The 18,125-nt window shown below is 46.9% G+C and overlaps 1 protein-coding gene across 3 annotated transcripts in view; it reads left to right on the top strand.

The window, feature by feature from the left end:
- Positions 1 to 18,125, top strand: part of SRPK1 (SRSF protein kinase 1) — a 71,220-nt gene that overhangs the window by 34,647 nt on the left and 18,448 nt on the right. For all 3 annotated transcript variants that reach the window (XM_029572781.1, XM_029572782.1, XM_029572783.1), the window contains 7 exons: positions 391 to 556; positions 9,378 to 9,403; positions 9,821 to 10,025; positions 10,916 to 11,347; positions 11,902 to 12,002; positions 13,359 to 13,466; positions 17,543 to 17,612. In XM_029572781.1, coding sequence (XP_029428641.1) covers positions 391 to 556; positions 9,378 to 9,403; positions 9,821 to 10,025; positions 10,916 to 11,347; positions 11,902 to 12,002; positions 13,359 to 13,466; positions 17,543 to 17,612 — 1,108 coding nt within the window. The remainder of the gene's footprint in view (positions 1 to 390; positions 557 to 9,377; positions 9,404 to 9,820; positions 10,026 to 10,915; positions 11,348 to 11,901; positions 12,003 to 13,358; positions 13,467 to 17,542; positions 17,613 to 18,125) is intronic.

Below are 18,125 nucleotides of genomic sequence, written 5' to 3' on the forward strand. Positions count from 1 at the left end.
CCAACTTAATATCGCCATGATATTAAGTCGGAGGGTGCACAGAAAAGCAGTTTTTACTGCTTTTCTGTGCACTTCCCCGGCGATGGCAGAAATAACGCCAACCTTTGGGCAGGCGTTAATTTCTGAAAGTAAAATGTGCGGCTTGGCTGCAGATTTTACTTTCTGATTCGCGCGGGAATAACTAATAGGGCCATCAAGATGCATTTGCATGTTGCGGGCGCTATTAGTTTCGGGGGGGTTGGACACGCGTTTTTGACGTATAAGGGGTAAAGCTAGCACTTCAAACGCGTGTGCAAATGCGGGTTAACAGTGCGCTGCACCGGAGCGCACTGTACTGTATGGGCCTGATTGTTGGCTATTCTTGACTTTTCTTTGTGCTTGGTTTTGCAGGTGTTACAGGGTCTGGATTACTTGCATTCAAAGTGTCAGATAATCCACACAGACATAAAGCCAGAAAACATCCTCCTCTGTGTGAATGAGCAGTATGTGCGCAGGCTTGCTGCCGAAGCTACTGAATGGCAGCGCTCTGGGGCTCCCCCACCGTCTGGCTCTGCAGGTGAATTTTATTTCATCTAGGCTAGGTCTCTTTCCATTTAAAGGTTCAGGGAAGGGAGCATTGTGACATTCATGTTTTGGACATCTGATTACCCTAAAGTTATTCTTTTAATGCTAAGGAAAACTGGATCACTTGGTATCTGGGTGAAGGATGCAACATTCAGTATGTTTGGAAGCAGGACCTTAATTGGAGAGGTTGTGATGCAGTGGATTAAAGACAGATCTGGGCTTCAGCCGTGTGCATCCAGCAGCCAAGGCTATTTAATCACAAGATGTATTTTTGCACATCTTAAATTATGGTAATTCCAAACCTACCTGTGCAGGGAAGCAATCTTGTAATGCTTAAGAATGCAAAATAACTGAATTGCACATTGCTGAGATCTTCAGATCCCACTGATGTTCTTCTTGGATCCTTCTCCCAAACCAATCCTTGGATAGATATTCTGCATATACTAACCTGGAGTAATGGAAACTGAGTGAATGAATTGAGCACTAAAAGATGTCAAGATCATGGTAGCTTGGTAGAATATTGTAAATTCTGTCCTCTCAGCACTTCAGTTGTCTTATTTTTTTTTAATTTATAACTAGCGGTACCCCGCCACGCGTCGCAGTGGCAGAGTCAGGTTCTTTTCCCTCCCTTCCCCTTGCTCATTTACCTCAGTCACGTCCCCCCGCCTACTGCCTACCCTTCAGATCAGAAAACTTTTGTCTTTCTATTTCTGTGGGAACCCGCCCCCTCTTCCCCCCCCCCCCCCCCCCCCCCAAGACCTGGGAAATTAAAATTGTTGGTGCTACATGTGGTCTGTTCCTGGGCGTCTGTGCGCGTTATTTAGCCAAATAGGGGAGGGCCTAACCAAATTTGCACTCCCAAATTTGTTTTGTGGTCTGGGGAGGGCTCTTTTGATGCGTTCCCGAGATCGTGAAAGTTTAGTGTATGTATTTGTGTGTGAACCTCCCCCTTCCCCCAAAAAACCAACCCTATGAGAAAAGTTCTCTTAAACTAACCACCCCACACTCTCCTGCCCCCTGCCCCCCCCCCCCAGAGTTGCCGAATGAATGAAACCTGCTCCCCCCTCGTGACCCCTCCCCAAGAAGTTCGCAATAAATTCATTACCACCCCCCACCCTCCAGAGCCCCGGAGACCTGATAAAAATGTCAGTCGGTGGAGCGGGCGTTCAGGAGTGGTCCGGGAGTGATGTATTTGCGTTGGTCCGTGGGCTGTGAGCACTGAAATGGGTTCTGACGGCCCTTTGCCCTTACTATGTCAGTGGGGTGGAGCAATGGCAGCGGTAGGTCCTCTGACATAGTAAGGGCAAAGGTCCGCTGGCTGCCAGTCCTGAAAATGGCTCTGAGGGGCCCTCACCCTTACTGTGTCACATGGGCTACTGCCGCCATTGGTGTCCCCGAGTGGCATAGTAAGGGAAAGGGCCATCGGTGCCATGTTGATTGCTGGCAGCCGACGGCCGTAGTGCAGGAATTGTGTCCCGGACCGGTCCTGGCCCCCCGCTGGAGCCTCTCGGACTTCTGACAGGTTTTGTGTGTGTTGTGAGGGCCCGGGAAGTAAATAAATTTGGCATGTGTGTGGGAGGAGGGTGGTGGGTGTATTTTATCTGTAAAGGAAATAGTTATCTTCCAGCGAAAAAAGTGCACGAATGTGTTAAAATGGAAGTGAAACGTGGACCTGGACTGGCGAAATGATTAGTGTAGCGTGTGTTAGTGTAAGGTGTAACAGATGGCGCTTACGTCCAGCAGATGTCACTGTTTTCTGGAAAAAATCTTTAAACCTATTTTACCTGTCACAGGTGTGACATATCTGTAATGTAAGTACAGAAGAACCTGCCTGTATGTGAAATGAAGGTTGTGTCCAAATTTGAAAGCAATCGGTTTAGTGGTTTCTGAGATTAGGATTTTGTCCAAACTATAACATTTTTATTTATATAGATTTGTTTCAAGTGTGTCTTTGGCTTTTATTGGAGAAATTACTTACCTGATGATTTTGTTTTTCCTTAGTATAGACAGATGGACTCAGGACCAATGGGTTGTGCTCCCCTGCCAGCAGATAGACTGAGTCAGGTTTCAAAGCTGATGTCACCCTAGTTACACCCCTGCAATGACCTCAACCCTTCAGTATTCTCTTCAAAAGCCACTGTGGACATACTCTCAAAAACTTGATTAAAAATGGATAACCATAATTATACTCAACCAATCATAAACACTTCACTCCAGTAATATTATAGATGCCCTGATCTAGGGTCTGGATTGCGGCTTACCTGTAATCTCTTGGAATCGATATTCACTCCATGGGCGAATTCTTGGCAACATTCTTGGGCAGCTGGGGGCAGGATGCTGAGTCCATCTGTCTGCACTAAGGAAAATAAAATTATCAGGTAAGTAATTTCACCACTTTCTAGTGTGTAGCCATATGGATTCAGGACCAATGGATTGTACAAAAGCTACTCCCGATTGGGTCAGGAGGCTGCCCATGGTCCGGTTAATACCGTCCTTGCAAAGGCTGCGACTTCTTGGGCCTGTATGTCCAGGCGATAGAACCTGGAGAAGGTGTGCAAGGAGGACCACGTCGCTGCTCAGCAGATATTGACAGGGGACAGCAGTTTAACTTCCACCCATGAGACTGCCTGAGCCCTGGTAGAAAGAGCTTTAACCTGAGAAGGTAATGGCTTTCCTGCTTCCACATAGGCTCCCATGACCACCTCTTTAACCCAGCGAGCTATCTTAGCCCACAAAGCTGGTTCACTCTGCTTCCTTTCACCGTGAAGGGCAAATAGCCGCTCCGTCTTTCAGACCGGTTCTGAAACTTCAGATACCGCACCAAAAGTCTACAGACATTCAAATGATGTGAGGAGGTGGTATTCCTCCGCGTCCTGTGCTTATCAGGAAGGCAACGAAATGGACTGATTCAAATGAAACTCCAAGACTACCTTGGCCAAGAAGGATGAAATAAAATGAAGCTGTAACGCTTCTGGAGTCATCCATAGGAATGGTTCCCTACAGGACAATGCCTGCAGGTCAGAGATGTGACACGCTGAGCATATATAGCCACCAGGAACATTGTTTTCAAGGTTAATACACAAGGAAAGACCACAGCGGGGAAAAAAGGAGGGCCCTATCAAATATTGCAATACTAGATAAAGATTCCACAAGGGAACTGGCCACCTTAGTGGTGGCCGAAGGTGCTTCACCCCTTTCAGAAAATGGGCCATGTCCGGATGAGCCGACAGGGAGGTTCCACTCACCTTGCCCCTGAAACAGGAGAGAATCGCTACCTGCACCTTCAAGAAGTTAAGGAGCAAACCTTTATACAAGCTGTCCTGCAAAAATTCCAGAATAAGTGGGATTTTGACCGCCCGAGGGGGGGGACACACCTCGTTCCTCGCACCAGCCTTCAAATACTCGCCAGACCCACGCATATGCTACGGATGTAGAGTACTTCCGAGAGCGGAGTAAGGTGGCAATTACCGCCGCAGAATATCCTCGCTTTTATCAGGCAAGGGACAGCCAGACCACAAGACAGAAGGACCTGCTGTAACTGGACCCTGTGCAGTGGGAAGCATAGGGGAGGCTCCACCAGGAGTCTTCACATGTCTGTCACCACAGACGCCTGGGCCAAACTGGAGCTATTAGTTGGACCAATCCCTTGTGGTGCTAGATTCTTCAAATGATCCCGCCCAGCAGGGGCCTTGGAGGGAAGATGTATAGCAACTCTTCTTTCGGCCAGGTCTGAACAAGACCATCTATCCCCAGGATCTCTTCTACGACTAAAGAATTGGGGAACCTTTTCATTGTGAGATGCGGCTAGCAGGTCGATGGACGGAAGGCACCAAACACTATCAGTTGAAAGCTTCGGCTGACAACACCCACTCTCCTGGGTCCAGGCTCTCCCTGCTTAGAAAGTCTGCTCTGACGTTGTCTTTTCCTGTGATGTGTGAGGCTGAGAGAGTCTGTAAATGTGTTTTTGCCCCCATAAGGAAGTCAATCTCCAGAGACACCTGCTGGCTCTTGGTCTCTTCCCCCCCCCCCCCCCCCCCCCCAAAGCAGTTGATGTAGGCTACCGTCGTTATATTGTCCGACATGTTTGTCGGACAATATAACGACCCTGGCGTCTGTGGCTGAATTGCAAGCGCATCAGCCTCACTGCCAGGCTTCCAGGCGATTGATGTTCCAGTGGGCCTCTTCCTCCATCCAACATCCCTGAGCTGTGAGCTTCCCAGCCCCGGAGACTCTCATCCATTGTAAGAACCAGCCAGTTGGGAGGACAGGGACACCCCCCTGCTCAGGTGAGCCTCCTGCAACCACCACTTGAGGTGAGAAGACTCATATCAGTAAATGGAGCCAAATTGAATACTCTTGAGACTGCGGGTTCCAACATGACAGCAAGTGTTTGAAGTGGGCGCATGTATGCACTCTCCCATGGCACTACTTCCAAGTTTGCCACCATCAAACTGAGAGCTTGAAGATAGCTCCACACCGGGTGTATTGTGTTCATCAACTGATGTACCTGGGACATTAACTTCTGTATCCATGTGGTCAGGAGGAAGACCTTACCCTGCCTGGTGTTGAACCAGACTCCCAGATACTCCGACTGGGAATGCTTGAGACTACTCTTGTCCAGGTTTACTACCCAACCGAATTCCTGAAGCAAAGAGGACACCCTGTTGGTCACCCGGAGACTTTCTTCCATGGACTTGGCCCGGATCAAGCAGTCTTCCAAGTATGGGTGTACCAGGATGCCTTCTCTTCTCAATGCTGTTGCCACGACCACCATAATCTTGGAAAATGTTCTTGGGTGGTAGCTAATCCAAAGGTCAATCAACTCCTGGATGGCTTCCAGTACTGGGAAGTAGCAAGAGGCTTTGTGCAAGGAAATCAGAATGGGATTCTTCTTTGGTTCCATCACAGATTCCGCTCCAGGAACTCCCAGCGTTTTCAGGGTCTGGGAAACCAAGGCCGAAAATTCATCTCTATGAAAGAACTGTTAACGTGGTTTGATCCAGTTCTGATCCCGGGGGAATTTCTCCTTCTTACAAGAGATCTTGCTCTTCATCTGTGCCATCAGGGTCCTCACTAGGGATACCCTTGGTCAGGTGTGGCATGCCTTGATGTCTGCCAGCAGGAATGGGAGAGGGGGCCAGCTGGGGTTCTGTCCGGACGGGGCAAGCGAGAAAGACTGCGCCTGTACAAAGGCCTGTAGTCCCTGGAAAAATTCCACCCACGAAAAGGCCGCTGGGTCCATGCCTAGCCCTGGGGCAACTGGGGTGGGCCCAGCAGAGTTTCCCTCTCCCATGGAAGACGTAGGCAAGGGGTTACTCAGATCCGGAGTACTTCCAGTTAAGGCTGCCAGTCCATCTGAATGGGAGGAGCTGGGCTCAGCAAAGTCCAGGGAGGCCAAATCCCCCTTGGACTTCCTCAGTGCTGACACAAGTTGGATTCCAGGTCAGTCTGGGAAGCCCTAATATAACAAGCAGTGCAGAGAGCAAGGCGCTTATGTTTCTTGGCTGCTGATGCCATTGGCAGCAGTAACTGTGTGCTTGATCGGCTCATGCTTAAATATTTTGCCCATACATTTTGAGTGTCTAGGTGAGGTATGGCGAGGCATACGCCACATGTATGTGGCCACATGTAGCCACATACTACTGCTTGTATATTTGTAGATATGTTTTACATTTTGCATACTGTATTCTCTTTAGTTTTCATTTTGCTAAATTTCACGCCTCTGTGCTTCCTTTCGTATTTATCAGTTGCCCCGTTCCCCCTTTCCCTGTTTGTAATTTTCCACCTTTTTTTTACGTTAAAATGTAAACCGATATGATGTGTATTTTAATGTCTGTATAGAAAAGCTGTTAAATACGCACAGCCTGTGCGCCCGGCTTTTCCTGCATCCTGCGCGTACTTTGTTGTGCGCGTAAGTGTGCACTGCACGTACCAACGTCCTATGATGGGCAATATGAGGTGCACAGATGTGCGCAAGATGCTGCATCCTACCATGTGGTCTGCTGAGCAAGTTTAAAGTGGGGCCTAGCCTACCGGGGGGGGGGGGGCCGCTCATAAGCCCACTTCCCCAATGGGATTGGGAATGATGTCAGTATGGCATGTGGAGCAACGAAACTAAAGGAAGTCTTACCGAAACCTCTCTTCTCTGAAGGTAAATCCTCTTCCTTTTTTTTTTTTTTTTTTTTTTAATACTTCGGCTCAGTGCTTACTGGCTGAGTACAGAGATGGTCTCCAGCTGCGGTGGGGGGGGGGGGGGGGGAGAGGACTTTCGCCGTCACCGCCACCTTTCAGCTGCTTGAGCAGCAAAGTCCATGCCGGGAACCGGCTACCAGACCAAGGCACACCTCTGAGGGATCTCGGAAATCACCTCAGGAGTTTTCAATTGGGGCATGGACCTTTTAGGCATCACCGCAGGAGAGCGGGTTTCAATCGTTTCTCCAATTCAAAAGTAGAATTTCTTCTTCCAAAAGGTACAGCGATCCCCATAGGGAAAGCATGTCCGCAACTGCTGGAGACGGAGAAATGCTGAAGGACTGAGGTCACCGTAGGGGTTTTATCTAGGGTGACGTCAGCTTTGAAACCTGACTCCGTCTCCTTTCTGCCGGCAAGGGAGCTCAAACCCATTGGTCCTGAGTCCATCTGGCTGCACACACGGAAAATGGGGTTTTCTGGCTGACACCAGAGCAGTGCATGTAAATGTACATGCAGTTTGTGGTATTTTTATTTCAAAACACATTGTACTTTGTATCCTTTGTCTACCCTGCGCCCTCCCCCACCATCACCTGCCAGTGCATCACCACATGGCACCACTGTGTGGGTTTCTTCACTGGGGAAGGGTGGGAGCCCAGCCAGCACGTCACCATAGGGTGCCCCCGTGCAGGTCCAATGCTAACTTTCTGCAGCCATGTTCAAACAGAGTGCTTGGCCCGGCCTCATCCTGTGATTGGCTTTTTTTTTTTTTTTTTAATTTTATTTGTATTCTTTTTCTAATCAAGGTCGGTGCAGCGGTATTAGGCACCCTAAGTGAATCTTACAGCTTTATGTCCAGCCCCACCCCCCACCATCACAGCCCTTTCCACATGCAGATTTAAAATAAAAGATTTCACATGAAAACAAGTACTTTCCACACTGGGGGATTTCAAATTGTGTGGAAAGTACTTGTTTTGCGAGTCTGGTGTTTTTTGAGCTTGCTGTTTTGCCGTGTTGTCCAGGTCTTTCGCCAGTGCTGTTTTTGTGTATCAATGAAGCTGGACTTTGAGGTACCCCTGAAGCAGCCTCATTCTGAGGTGAAACCTGGGCCCTTGTGGCAAGTATACTGAAGGGATATTGAGAATATCTGAGGTATTACAAGCTGGAACAGCTTGGAGGAGGAGTACACTGAAGTGATGTGAGAGATTGCATCTGTGCACCCTGCAGAAATTTGAAGAGATTTTGAAAATCTTGTGTGGTGGTGGTAATCTGAAGAGAAGCATTGGGCTGGAGGGTTGGAAGATATTGGGTTTCTTTGGGATTTCTTCTGGGGGTTTGATGTATATGTTTAATTTGGTGAGAATGGCATTGAGTGTTAGTGTGTGGGTTGTATGTGTGTTTGCATATGAATGATTGTTTTTAGTTGTATTGAGAACTTTGATATTTTGATATAAATGGTGTCAGTATATAATGAAAAATTATTATTCATTAGAATGTTAGTATAATTGTAAGTCAGTTATGAAAATTGGGAATAAAATTATTAATGTTCTGGTTTATTTTGTGAGCGAGTTACTCGTTTATTTATGAGGACCATGTAGTCTAACAGGTCCAGATTTTGATATAGGTGGTTGCCTATGAAACCAGTTCTCTTGTGCCCTGTCACCATCCAGTCAATCATTGAGCTTAAAAAAAAATGGCTGATATCGTCAGGCGGTGCTCCTGGCAGCAGCAAGGGGCTTGAGAGGATGCTGGCTCACTAGCCTTTATTCTCACAGGTGCTGCCTGAAGATCTCTGAGACGATGGATGACTCAGGTGGGGACAATCCAGGGGGAGGGTAGATGTTCCCCCCTCCCCAAGAGGTCAACTCGAAATATAGTACCTGTGATTGCAAGAATGCAGATCAAGCCTGTATTGCACTAGGTGTTCTGTAAACTTTTCTCCATAGCGTTGGATCTCTGGTTGTGAAACAATATTTCAGGCAAAACGGTTTCATAGGCGTGGCACCTGGTTGGTGCTTGTTGATCCCCCTTTTTGTATTGGGAGCAGCCTGAGGCTAGGGATTCACCCATGTGAGGACCACCATCCTGCTTGTCCTCTGAGAAAGAGTTGCTTACAGGTGTTCTCCTAGGATGGCAGGGTGTTAGTCCTCACAAAATCCGCCCGCCACCCCGCAGAGTTGGGTTTCTCCTATTTTTATTTAATTGTAATTCTGTTACAAGGCTGGAGAGGGACCCATGTGGATATTTGGTATAGGGCAGGCTGGGCATGCTCAGTGTGTGCCAAGTCAAAGGTCTAGAAATTTTGACACAAGTTTTCCGCATTGGGGCTCCTTCTGATGTTGCCCTTGTGTGAGGACTAACATCCTGCTGTCCTTGGAGAACACCTGTTCCAGGTAAGCAGCTCTGCTGCTTTATATTTCTCCACAAAAATAAACCTGCATGATTAAGCTTCAGTGCTTCAGGTTTCTGCATGCTGTCTCCCCATCTATTTGGAACATGGTGCAAAACTGTAGGTATTGGTAAGTTTAAGACCCATTTTCTTACTACTGCTGTGAATTGTTTAGCATCTCTTGTACTCTGAGATGCAAGACACTGATAGCTTGATTCTCTTCTTTCCTTTCCAGTGAGTACCGCCCCACAGCCCAAAATAGTAAGTATGGAAAATGGTTAAAATTGTATTTGGAACAGGAGGTAGAAATGAGGCAGAATACTTTGACTTCTGTGGCAGATCCTAGGCCATGAAAGGAAAAGACCATTTACTTAATGCAACAGAATTTAAAGCTTCAGACTTCACCTGTTTGATTCCTAGTATTTTACTAGAAAAAGCATCCTTTTCTTCTCCTCCTCCTTGTTTTTGAGAGCTGTTGAACCTTCTGTTTTGAGATACAGAGGATGTCCCAGTCTGCTGGAATGCTGGGTTCCAGCTTGAATTTCTCATGCCTTTTCAATCGAGAAAAACAAAGAGCTTTTCTTTTCAGTGCTGTGTTGGCAAAATAAGTTAACGGCTGCTGAAATGCTGGTCATTCCTGTGTTTGGGAATTGTTCCTTTTGCCTTTCTCTGCGGCAGACGGCTAAAATGTCCAAGAACAAAAAGAAGAAGCTGAAAAAGAAACAGAAGCGTCAGGCAGAGCTGTTAGAAAAGCGCATTCAAGAGATCGAGGAGATGGAGAAAGAATCCAGCCCTGTCCAGCAGGAGGAGGGAGGCGAAGATGGCCGCCTTGCCACGCCTGAGCTGCAGGGTCCCCAGACTGCAGTGGCTGTGGAGATCGTAGGTATGAATCTGATCTCGCTTTCAGCAAGTGCTGACTGGAGTTGGAAATCTGAGGAGTGTAGTAGTTTTCAAAGATAATGGGGTGGGAGGGGGGGAGAGAAGAACACATGATTGGATTGTAAAAGGACAAGGGAGGGCCTAAAGATATTTAAAAAAATAATCAAGATGAGTGTTGACTCAGGCGCATGCTTCATCCCATAGATCAATCACAAATTGAGTAAATCTGCTTATTTTTTTAAATTTCCTAGAACACACGACCAGTCAAAACATTTTATAACAAGTGCCAAAACTTGAGTACATACTTTACAATAATTATCAAACTAAACTGAGCCCCACCCCTAATGTTAACAAAGATGAAGGATGAGTCTTCTGCATTAAGGTGACTAAGCAAGCAGTCCCCATGGACTTGTTTGAGAATCATTGCTCTGTGCTACCTCACTCCTCATATGGTTTCCAAACTGTAACTTCTGTGCATAGCAATTTTCCAGGAAGTAAATATTCCAGATACAATCCAGTTGTTTTAGGGACATTGGATCCTCTTCCAGATTTCTGCAGTCTGTCATCAAGCTGTCGTTATGCATTGTAAATGTATCCACTTTAGAGCTGGATGGGGTGTTTGGTGCTGATTTTATTTTGTTTTATAAAGTATTTGTAGAGCACTGCTCAGGCCAGATCTAGCATCTCATTGTGTTGTATAGAAGAATTAAGAAATAAACTCAAGTATAGGAAGGCTAAGTAGAAAAATCCTGGGATCTGATGCTTTTTATAGAGGTCTCTGGCATTTAGTGTGCTCCATAGTCCCGAACTGTCTACTGCATCCTTTTCACTTTTATCCCAGCTATTTCCCTTCGTGTTGGTATACTACTCCTTAACCATCTCTTCCTTCCCTAGAAAGGGAGCCAGTCGCCCCAGAGCAGAATCTAGTGATGGAAGGCAGCACAGAGGGATGCAAGATGGAAATGAATTGTAATGGACTGGTGGAAAGCAACATCTGTTCAGACCACAAAAAGCAAGATGCAGATCAGAAGGATGAGGACCTTCACAATGCCAATGACTCTGATAACCTTCCCCTGTACCCGGAGCAGGGCGACCACATCAGCTGTAATTACAACCAATGGAATGGCGACTCCCAGACTACACCAAAGGAGGAAACTTTGAACTCATGTGAACCCTTAATTTCAGAGGCAGCAGAGCCCGTGGTGTGTCAGTCATCTCCCGACGAGGCTCAGGCATTTAGCAACAATGAGAACATCAGCCAGTTACAAGAGAATATCAGAGCAGAGATTCCCTCTGAAGATGAGAATAGCCCTTCTGAAATTAAAGGTATTGGAAGGGACCTGCTCTGCCATATTAGGAACATGCGGTTTGTGACTCCTAATCTAGGGAAACGAGTTTTGGGGTTTTTTTGTTCTTTTAAAGAGCCTGAGAGTGCTAACTCCCTTCCGCTGCCTTTGTAGAACCTGAAATCCATTCTTGCTATATATAGAGTACTGATACATCAGAGAGCTGTCTTTTTCCTCCTGTTTTACATTTGAAATCTGTTTTCTTAAATCCCAGCAAGAGCTATAAACAGGGCAAGCTTTACTAAGCTTTAGTTGGGTGCTGAAGAAGGGATAGATACTTGCCTGATTTGGAGAAGTTATTTAAAATGTGTTTTTTTTTTGTTTTTTTTAAATTGCTATTACAAAGTAACTGGAGAAGTGGACTTTAGAAACACAAATAGAATTTGATAGAATAAATAAGTGATCTACTGTAGAACATCTGCAGGGTTGTGGAGCCTCAGGGGTAGGTAACACAAATAGGTTGTAACACGGCAGTATCCATGTATTGTGCATGTAGAATTTGTGGTTGGTTATTTGCTTGATTTTTCTTTGCAGGAAAATCCAGTGCTGGCAGTTTCCTTCTGAATCCTCTAGAACCCTTGAATGCAGATAAACTGAAAGTCAAGATAGCAGACCTTGGAAATGCTTGCTGGGTGGTAAGTCCCCACTTTTAATGGACTGCAGGCTGTAGCTGTGTTTGGAATACAATAAACTCACCCCCTTTTGATCAGTAGTAAAATTGGTAATTCAAAAGGGTAAGAAGGTAATGTACCAGTTTGTGATGGGATGCATCAACCGCATTATGCCTGTGTTTCTGGTACATCTTCAACTCGTGTTTGCAGTACGTGATCTTGCCTCATTGGTTTCAAGACCTGCTGTAGATACAAGATGTGTGTTTATGGATGACCATAACACTTACAGCTACCTGAAGATGTGGGATCCGCTTGAGGGTATTGGTTTGAGCTGCTTGCTTTATAGGAAAGGCTCTGTAGCTTTGTGGCTTGAGAAGACCAAGTGCAGCTCTAAGCTGGCCCAGAAGACTGAGCAAAAGACCCTGGGGGTCTTTTCAGAATATCTGTTGGTAGGTTATCCTAGTGGTAGGACTGTACGATGCCATGCAGATGAATCTGGATTCAGTTCTCATCTCAGGTAATCTGCTTCCTGGGTTGCCCAGGGCTGGGGATGCTGTGGAGGCACCATTGAATAATGGTCACACCCAGTAATCAGATTTGGGGCCCATTATTACAGAAAGCAGCCATCATGCATGCCCCCCGGCTGAAGACACTGGACTAAAGTGAATTGAGAGGGCATATAAAATGAGAGCTTCCTTGGATAGTCATGAACGAGGGCTAATGCCAGCTCCCAGCCCTGGTACCAGTTTGAGGCAGAAACTGGGCCAAAAAAAATCTGGCCATTGGCCCTTGTTGACAAAAGGCAAGGCCCTGGAACCAAGGACTTGGTGCTGTTTCAAAAAGTCAAATTACTTTAAAGGACTCGAATTTGGGAGAACTTGGTGTTCATGGGCCTCAACATTGCACAGCTCTTGCCTTGAAATTCACTGTTTGTAAGGACCCATATGATCAATTGTAAGAATTAACTGAATGTGCAGGCTGAGGAGATTTTGCAGAATATGTAATAGTAAAGGATTTTGATGGCTTATATCTTGTACCATTATTCATAGACAACAATGATCCATTTGAATTATTACTAATATCTTGGAAGTGCTAGATTCTCCTTTATAAAACAATTCTAACACTTGCTGTCAAATTTAATATGTGACTGTTGGAATGTATGTACCCTGTCTCCAAGCCTGATTTAGAACTACCGTACCTTGCAACAGAGGGAAAGCCTCTTATATTAGGATAACGCATCAAAATGTGTGTTCAGAATTCACACTCTTCCCCTCCCCCTTGCTGATTAATGTGCTAGTGGAGAGAATATTTGCAGCCAAGCTGTTTTGAGTGTGACTTTAGCTCCAAAGACTTTGCATCTTCCTTGCTTTCCATTTCAAGCACAAGCACTTCACAGAGGATATTCAGACAAGGCAGTACCGCTCCCTGGAGGTGCTGATTGGCTCTGGATACAGCACGCCGGCTGATATTTGGAGCACAGCTTGTATGGTGAGTTTGAATTTAAGCTGTTTGTGATTTAGCTTCATCTGTAAGAAGCCGAACTTGGTGTTTTGCAGCATCTTAAGACCTGTGGCTGCTTTTATGAGCATTGTGTGACTATATTAAGATGTGCATGGTTTTGGGAGGAGGGTGAGTAATTTCCTCATGTTTTTAATTAACTCAAAAGCTTTGTTACTGAACATACCCAGATCAGTCCAGACCAAGTGGGTTTATTCATCCCTACCAGCAGATGGAGGCAGAGGACAAAACTTTGGGACACAGCTACTTATCTGAGAGTGCCACCTGTGGTCCCTCAGTATTTCTCTGCCTCCAGTGGAGGGGGGAGGAACGGCTGGAGCCGGAGCGACAGTCCCCGGTAGGGAAAATTCTCTCGGGGCGCCCTTTCCTGCGTGGCAGTCTGCGCATGCGTTTTTTATCGCGGCTGACTTTTTCACGCGCCGGCAGGAACGTCTCTGCAGCTCACTCTTTTTCAGCCTTGCGGCTGCAACTGCATGGTATCCCCCTCCCTCGTAAATTCCCTTGTCTCTGTTAATAGGCTGGCCCGATGTCTGACAAGCTGCGTGTAGAAGCCTATCAGGCCTGCAGTGTTTGGTCTGCTTGTTTAAACTCCCTCTCCCTCTGCACGGTTTGTGCGTTGGGGGGGGGGGGGTTTCCTCCACCAAGAATCCTAAACCCCAGAGGGCCTCTCATTCGGGGACCGCAGAGTGGCCCCCAGGGGTCCTTTACTTCAGTGGAGGGGGACCTGGGAAGGAGGGAACAGTCTCTTCCTTGGAACCTTCCCCTGCCTCTCTCTCCCATGATTCAGCGGCTCGAGGAGGAGGCTGAGTGGGGCCCTAGTAGTCCGGAGGGGGGCCTATGGGGATTTTCTCCTGAATTTGTCCTTCTTATGCACAAGGCTTTCCTGGCTCGGGAAGCAGGAAAGTGGAGGTGCAAGGACCTTTGGGTTCTGCCAGGAGGCCTCGAGAGTCCCTTGTGGGTCCCTCAGGAACAGGTATGCAGCCTTGGTGAGTCCTGTTCCGCACGCATTAGTTCAGGCCAACGAAATCTTGATGACTCAGATGACCCTCAGGACGAGGGTGATTCCTTGGCAGCGGATCTGGATGCAGACACTGAGACGCAGTCTCCGGATCCAAATGGACCTAGAGAAGATCAAGTCATGTCAGAGGGGACTGATGCGGAGAGCAATGATCCTCAGTGGTCTGCCTTTTCAAGAAGGAAGAGTTGCAGCCTCTTATTCCGCAGGTGTTGGAGGAATTGGGTGTGAAGCTCTCTCAGGAGGAGTTGTATAGTGAGGGCATCAATCCAGTTCTAGATGGCCTGCGGGGGCCGCTTAGTGCCTTTCCCATCCCGAAGAAGATCCAGAAGCTGATTAGCAGGGAGTGGAACTCTCTGGAAGCTGGCTTGAAGGTTGGGAGAGCTATGGTGAAGCTTCATCCCTTGCTGCAGGAGCATTTGGACTGCTTTAAAACACCGAAGGTGGATGCCACGGTGAGGCAGTCACTAAAAAGACCACAATCCCGGTAGCAGGTGCTGCAACTCTGAAAGATGTTCAGGACCGCAAATTGGAGGTTCAGCTCAAGCGGATGTTTGAGGTGTCAACGCTAGGTCTCTGTGCCAGCCTGATGCAGTGCGCCTATTTATGTTGGATCCAGAAGCCACAGGAGCAGATGTTCTCGGGAATGCTATCCCATTCCCAAGCGGCTTGTCTTGAGGCGGGAGTCATGTATGTGGCAGATGCCTTGTATGATCTGGTGCACATCACAGTGCGGAGCATGGTTTCAGTGACTTGTGGCTGCATAATTGGGTCGGTAGATGTCATCTGAATCGCAGTTATGTAACCTTCCCTTTAAAGGGAAACTTCTCTTCAGGGAGGACTCGATCAGCTTATGAAATCCCTGGGGGAAACAAGATAGTAGGCTACCAAAGGATAAGAAAACAGTGAAGAAGCCTTTTTCCTCTCAGCCCCGGTTTCGTGAGACGAGGTTTCGTTCTAGGAGGGGGCCCGGGACCTCAATTTTGAAGCAGTCCTCGGGTAGACAGCAGACCTTTCAGGGTCTGAGGAAGCCCTCTAGAGGCGGGGCCGCTCAGGGAGTTGGTGGAAGCAAATCTGCCCAATGAAGTCAGACCGGTCCACTCCTCATAGCGATAGGAGGCACATCTGGCAGTGGGATGAGCCTCTGTGGCTGGCCCACTTGCAGGAGTTGCTTTGCCAAGGACCCATATTTTCAGATTGGGCAGATAGCTTCTGTCTTGTGGCCTGGCTTTTGAGAGGTGGCGATTGCGCCTGAAGGGTTATTCGGTGCCGGTTATTGCTATCCTTCTTCAGGCTAGACGTCCTGCTACTTCTGTTGCTGCTTCTAGGGTGTGGAAGGTTTTTGAGACCTGATGTGGTCAGCAAAGTTTAGATCCACTGCTGGTTTCAATCCCACAGGTCTTGTCCAAAGATTTGGCTTATAGCTCGCTTTGGGTCCTTGTCTCGGCCCTGGGTTATCTCAGGGGGAAGCTACAAAGCAAGCCTTTGGCCTCTAATCCTGATGTTGTGCATTTCCTGAAAAGTGTTAAGCATCTGTGTCGTCCTCTATGGAAAGTGTGCCTGGAGTGAAATCTCAGTTTGGTGCTGCAGGTTCTCTGTGAGGCTCCCTTTGAACCTTTGGGTCGCGCTTCTTTGAAGGTCCTTACCTTGAAGACTGTCTTTTTGGTTGCCGTTTGGCCAGGCGAATTTCGGAACTACAAGATCTTTCTTGCTGCGACCCTTTCCTGTGGATTTCCAATTACAAGGTTTCTTTATGTACAGTGCCTTCGATTCTACCTAAAGTGGTCTCTGCCTTCCATGTGAATCAGACAGTGGAGTTGCCGGGGGTTTCCAGACTGGTCTCGTGATCCTTCAGTGGGTAGGGATCTCCATCTCTTGGATGTAAGGCGAGCCCTGTTGCGCTATTTGAAGGTCACCAATTCTTTCAGACGATCGGATCATCTTTTTTTTTTTTATTATTCGGCATCGCAAAGAAAGGGGGGATAAAGCATCTAAAGCTTCTTTGGCCCGCTGGTTGAAGGCAACTATTAGCTCGGCCTATGTTTGTGAGGGCTGTGATTTCAGTGAGTCTTAAAGCTCATGCCACTCACACTCAAACGGCTTCGTGGGCCGAGTGTCAGCTGGTGTCTCCCCAGGAGATATGTAGGGCTGCTGTTTGGTCCTCACGTCATACTTTCACCAAGCATTACCGATAGGATGTGCGCGTGCCGGAGGTGGTGGCGTTAGTGTGCTGAGAGTGGGTCTTTCGGCTTCCCGCCCAGTATAGAGTTGCTTTGGTACATCCCCACTTGTCTGGACTGATCGGAGTATGTTCAGGAAAGGAAAATTGGTTCTTGCCTGCTAATTTTCATTCCTGTAATACCACAGGTAAGTCCAGAAGCCCACCCTTGGCGATGCTGCTGAAAGATGGCTTGTTCTGCTGCTGGGCCATTGTATTCATAAGAATTCGTTAAAATTCATTTTCTGGAGGTTTCAAAGTTAACTGGAGGTTGTAGGTACTTTGGCTATCCAGTTAAGGGGTATCCATCCCGGGGGATTTTAGTTCACCCTGTTTTTTAAATTATCTTGGCTTAGGTACAGGTCAATACTAGGGGACTGCAGGTGGCACTCTCAGATAAGTAGCAGTGCCTCCATCTGCTGGTAGGGATGAATAAACCCACTTGTCTGCACTGATCTGTGGTATTACAGGAACAAAAATTAGCAGGTAAGAACCAATTTTCCTTTCCTTGGCAAATTCTTAGATTCTGGCAACAGAAATGGGTTAGTCTCTAGCAGATAATTGTCTGCAAAACTTGCTGTTCCGGTATTTTTGGCAAAATAGTGATTGCTACAAACTTAAGGTGCCAGACATCTCAAAGCTAAAGGTGGAGGCTGCGGCATTGGGTTAGGGCGATTGAACTGTCAGCACTGGAGAACAGTCTAAAAACAAAACTGATTTCTCCTGCTTCTAGCCAGCATATACTGTAGATAGCTTATTTAACTAGATTACATGAGACTCAGCAAAAGATTAATTCCTCTGCCTTCTTTACAGGCCTTTGAATTGGCAACAGGGGACTATCTTTTTGAGCCACACTCAGGGGAAGATTACTCCCGGGATGAAGGTGAGTATAATGCTAAGGACCATGCTAAGGTGCGCTCAACAGAGCAGTTTTTTCGGCAGTTCTGTACACATTCTTTATACGCAACCTGATACAAGGAGTTTTATGCACAAAAAAATTCATAAAGTCAAAACAGATGGTATAAAGTTCCCAGTGTTAGTCGATGGCAGAGATGGGGCATGAGATTTGCATGCACTTCCTCCATTGAATTCTAATATCTCTCATGGGTATTCATTCTGGATCTCATGGAAACCAGGCCCGTTTGTGGCTCTTGAAGACTAGAGTTGACTTCCCCTGATCTATGGCAGAAGAGACCTCTGGTGCAGAGATGTATAATCAGGATTTATGTGCAGAAAACATACTTTGCACCCCCCATATGTTTTCTGTGTATACATGATTTATGTGAACAAGTCTTCTGCAGTGAAAGCATTTTGTGCACTTAAATCATATTTTATGCATACAAAATAAGAATGAATTGTTTATAGGTGCATAAATCCTATCAGACCCCCCTCCTCC

This window comes from Rhinatrema bivittatum, chromosome 12 (assembly GCF_901001135.1).
Source record: "Rhinatrema bivittatum chromosome 12, aRhiBiv1.1, whole genome shotgun sequence".
Taxonomy (NCBI): domain Eukaryota; kingdom Metazoa; phylum Chordata; class Amphibia; order Gymnophiona; family Rhinatrematidae; genus Rhinatrema; species Rhinatrema bivittatum.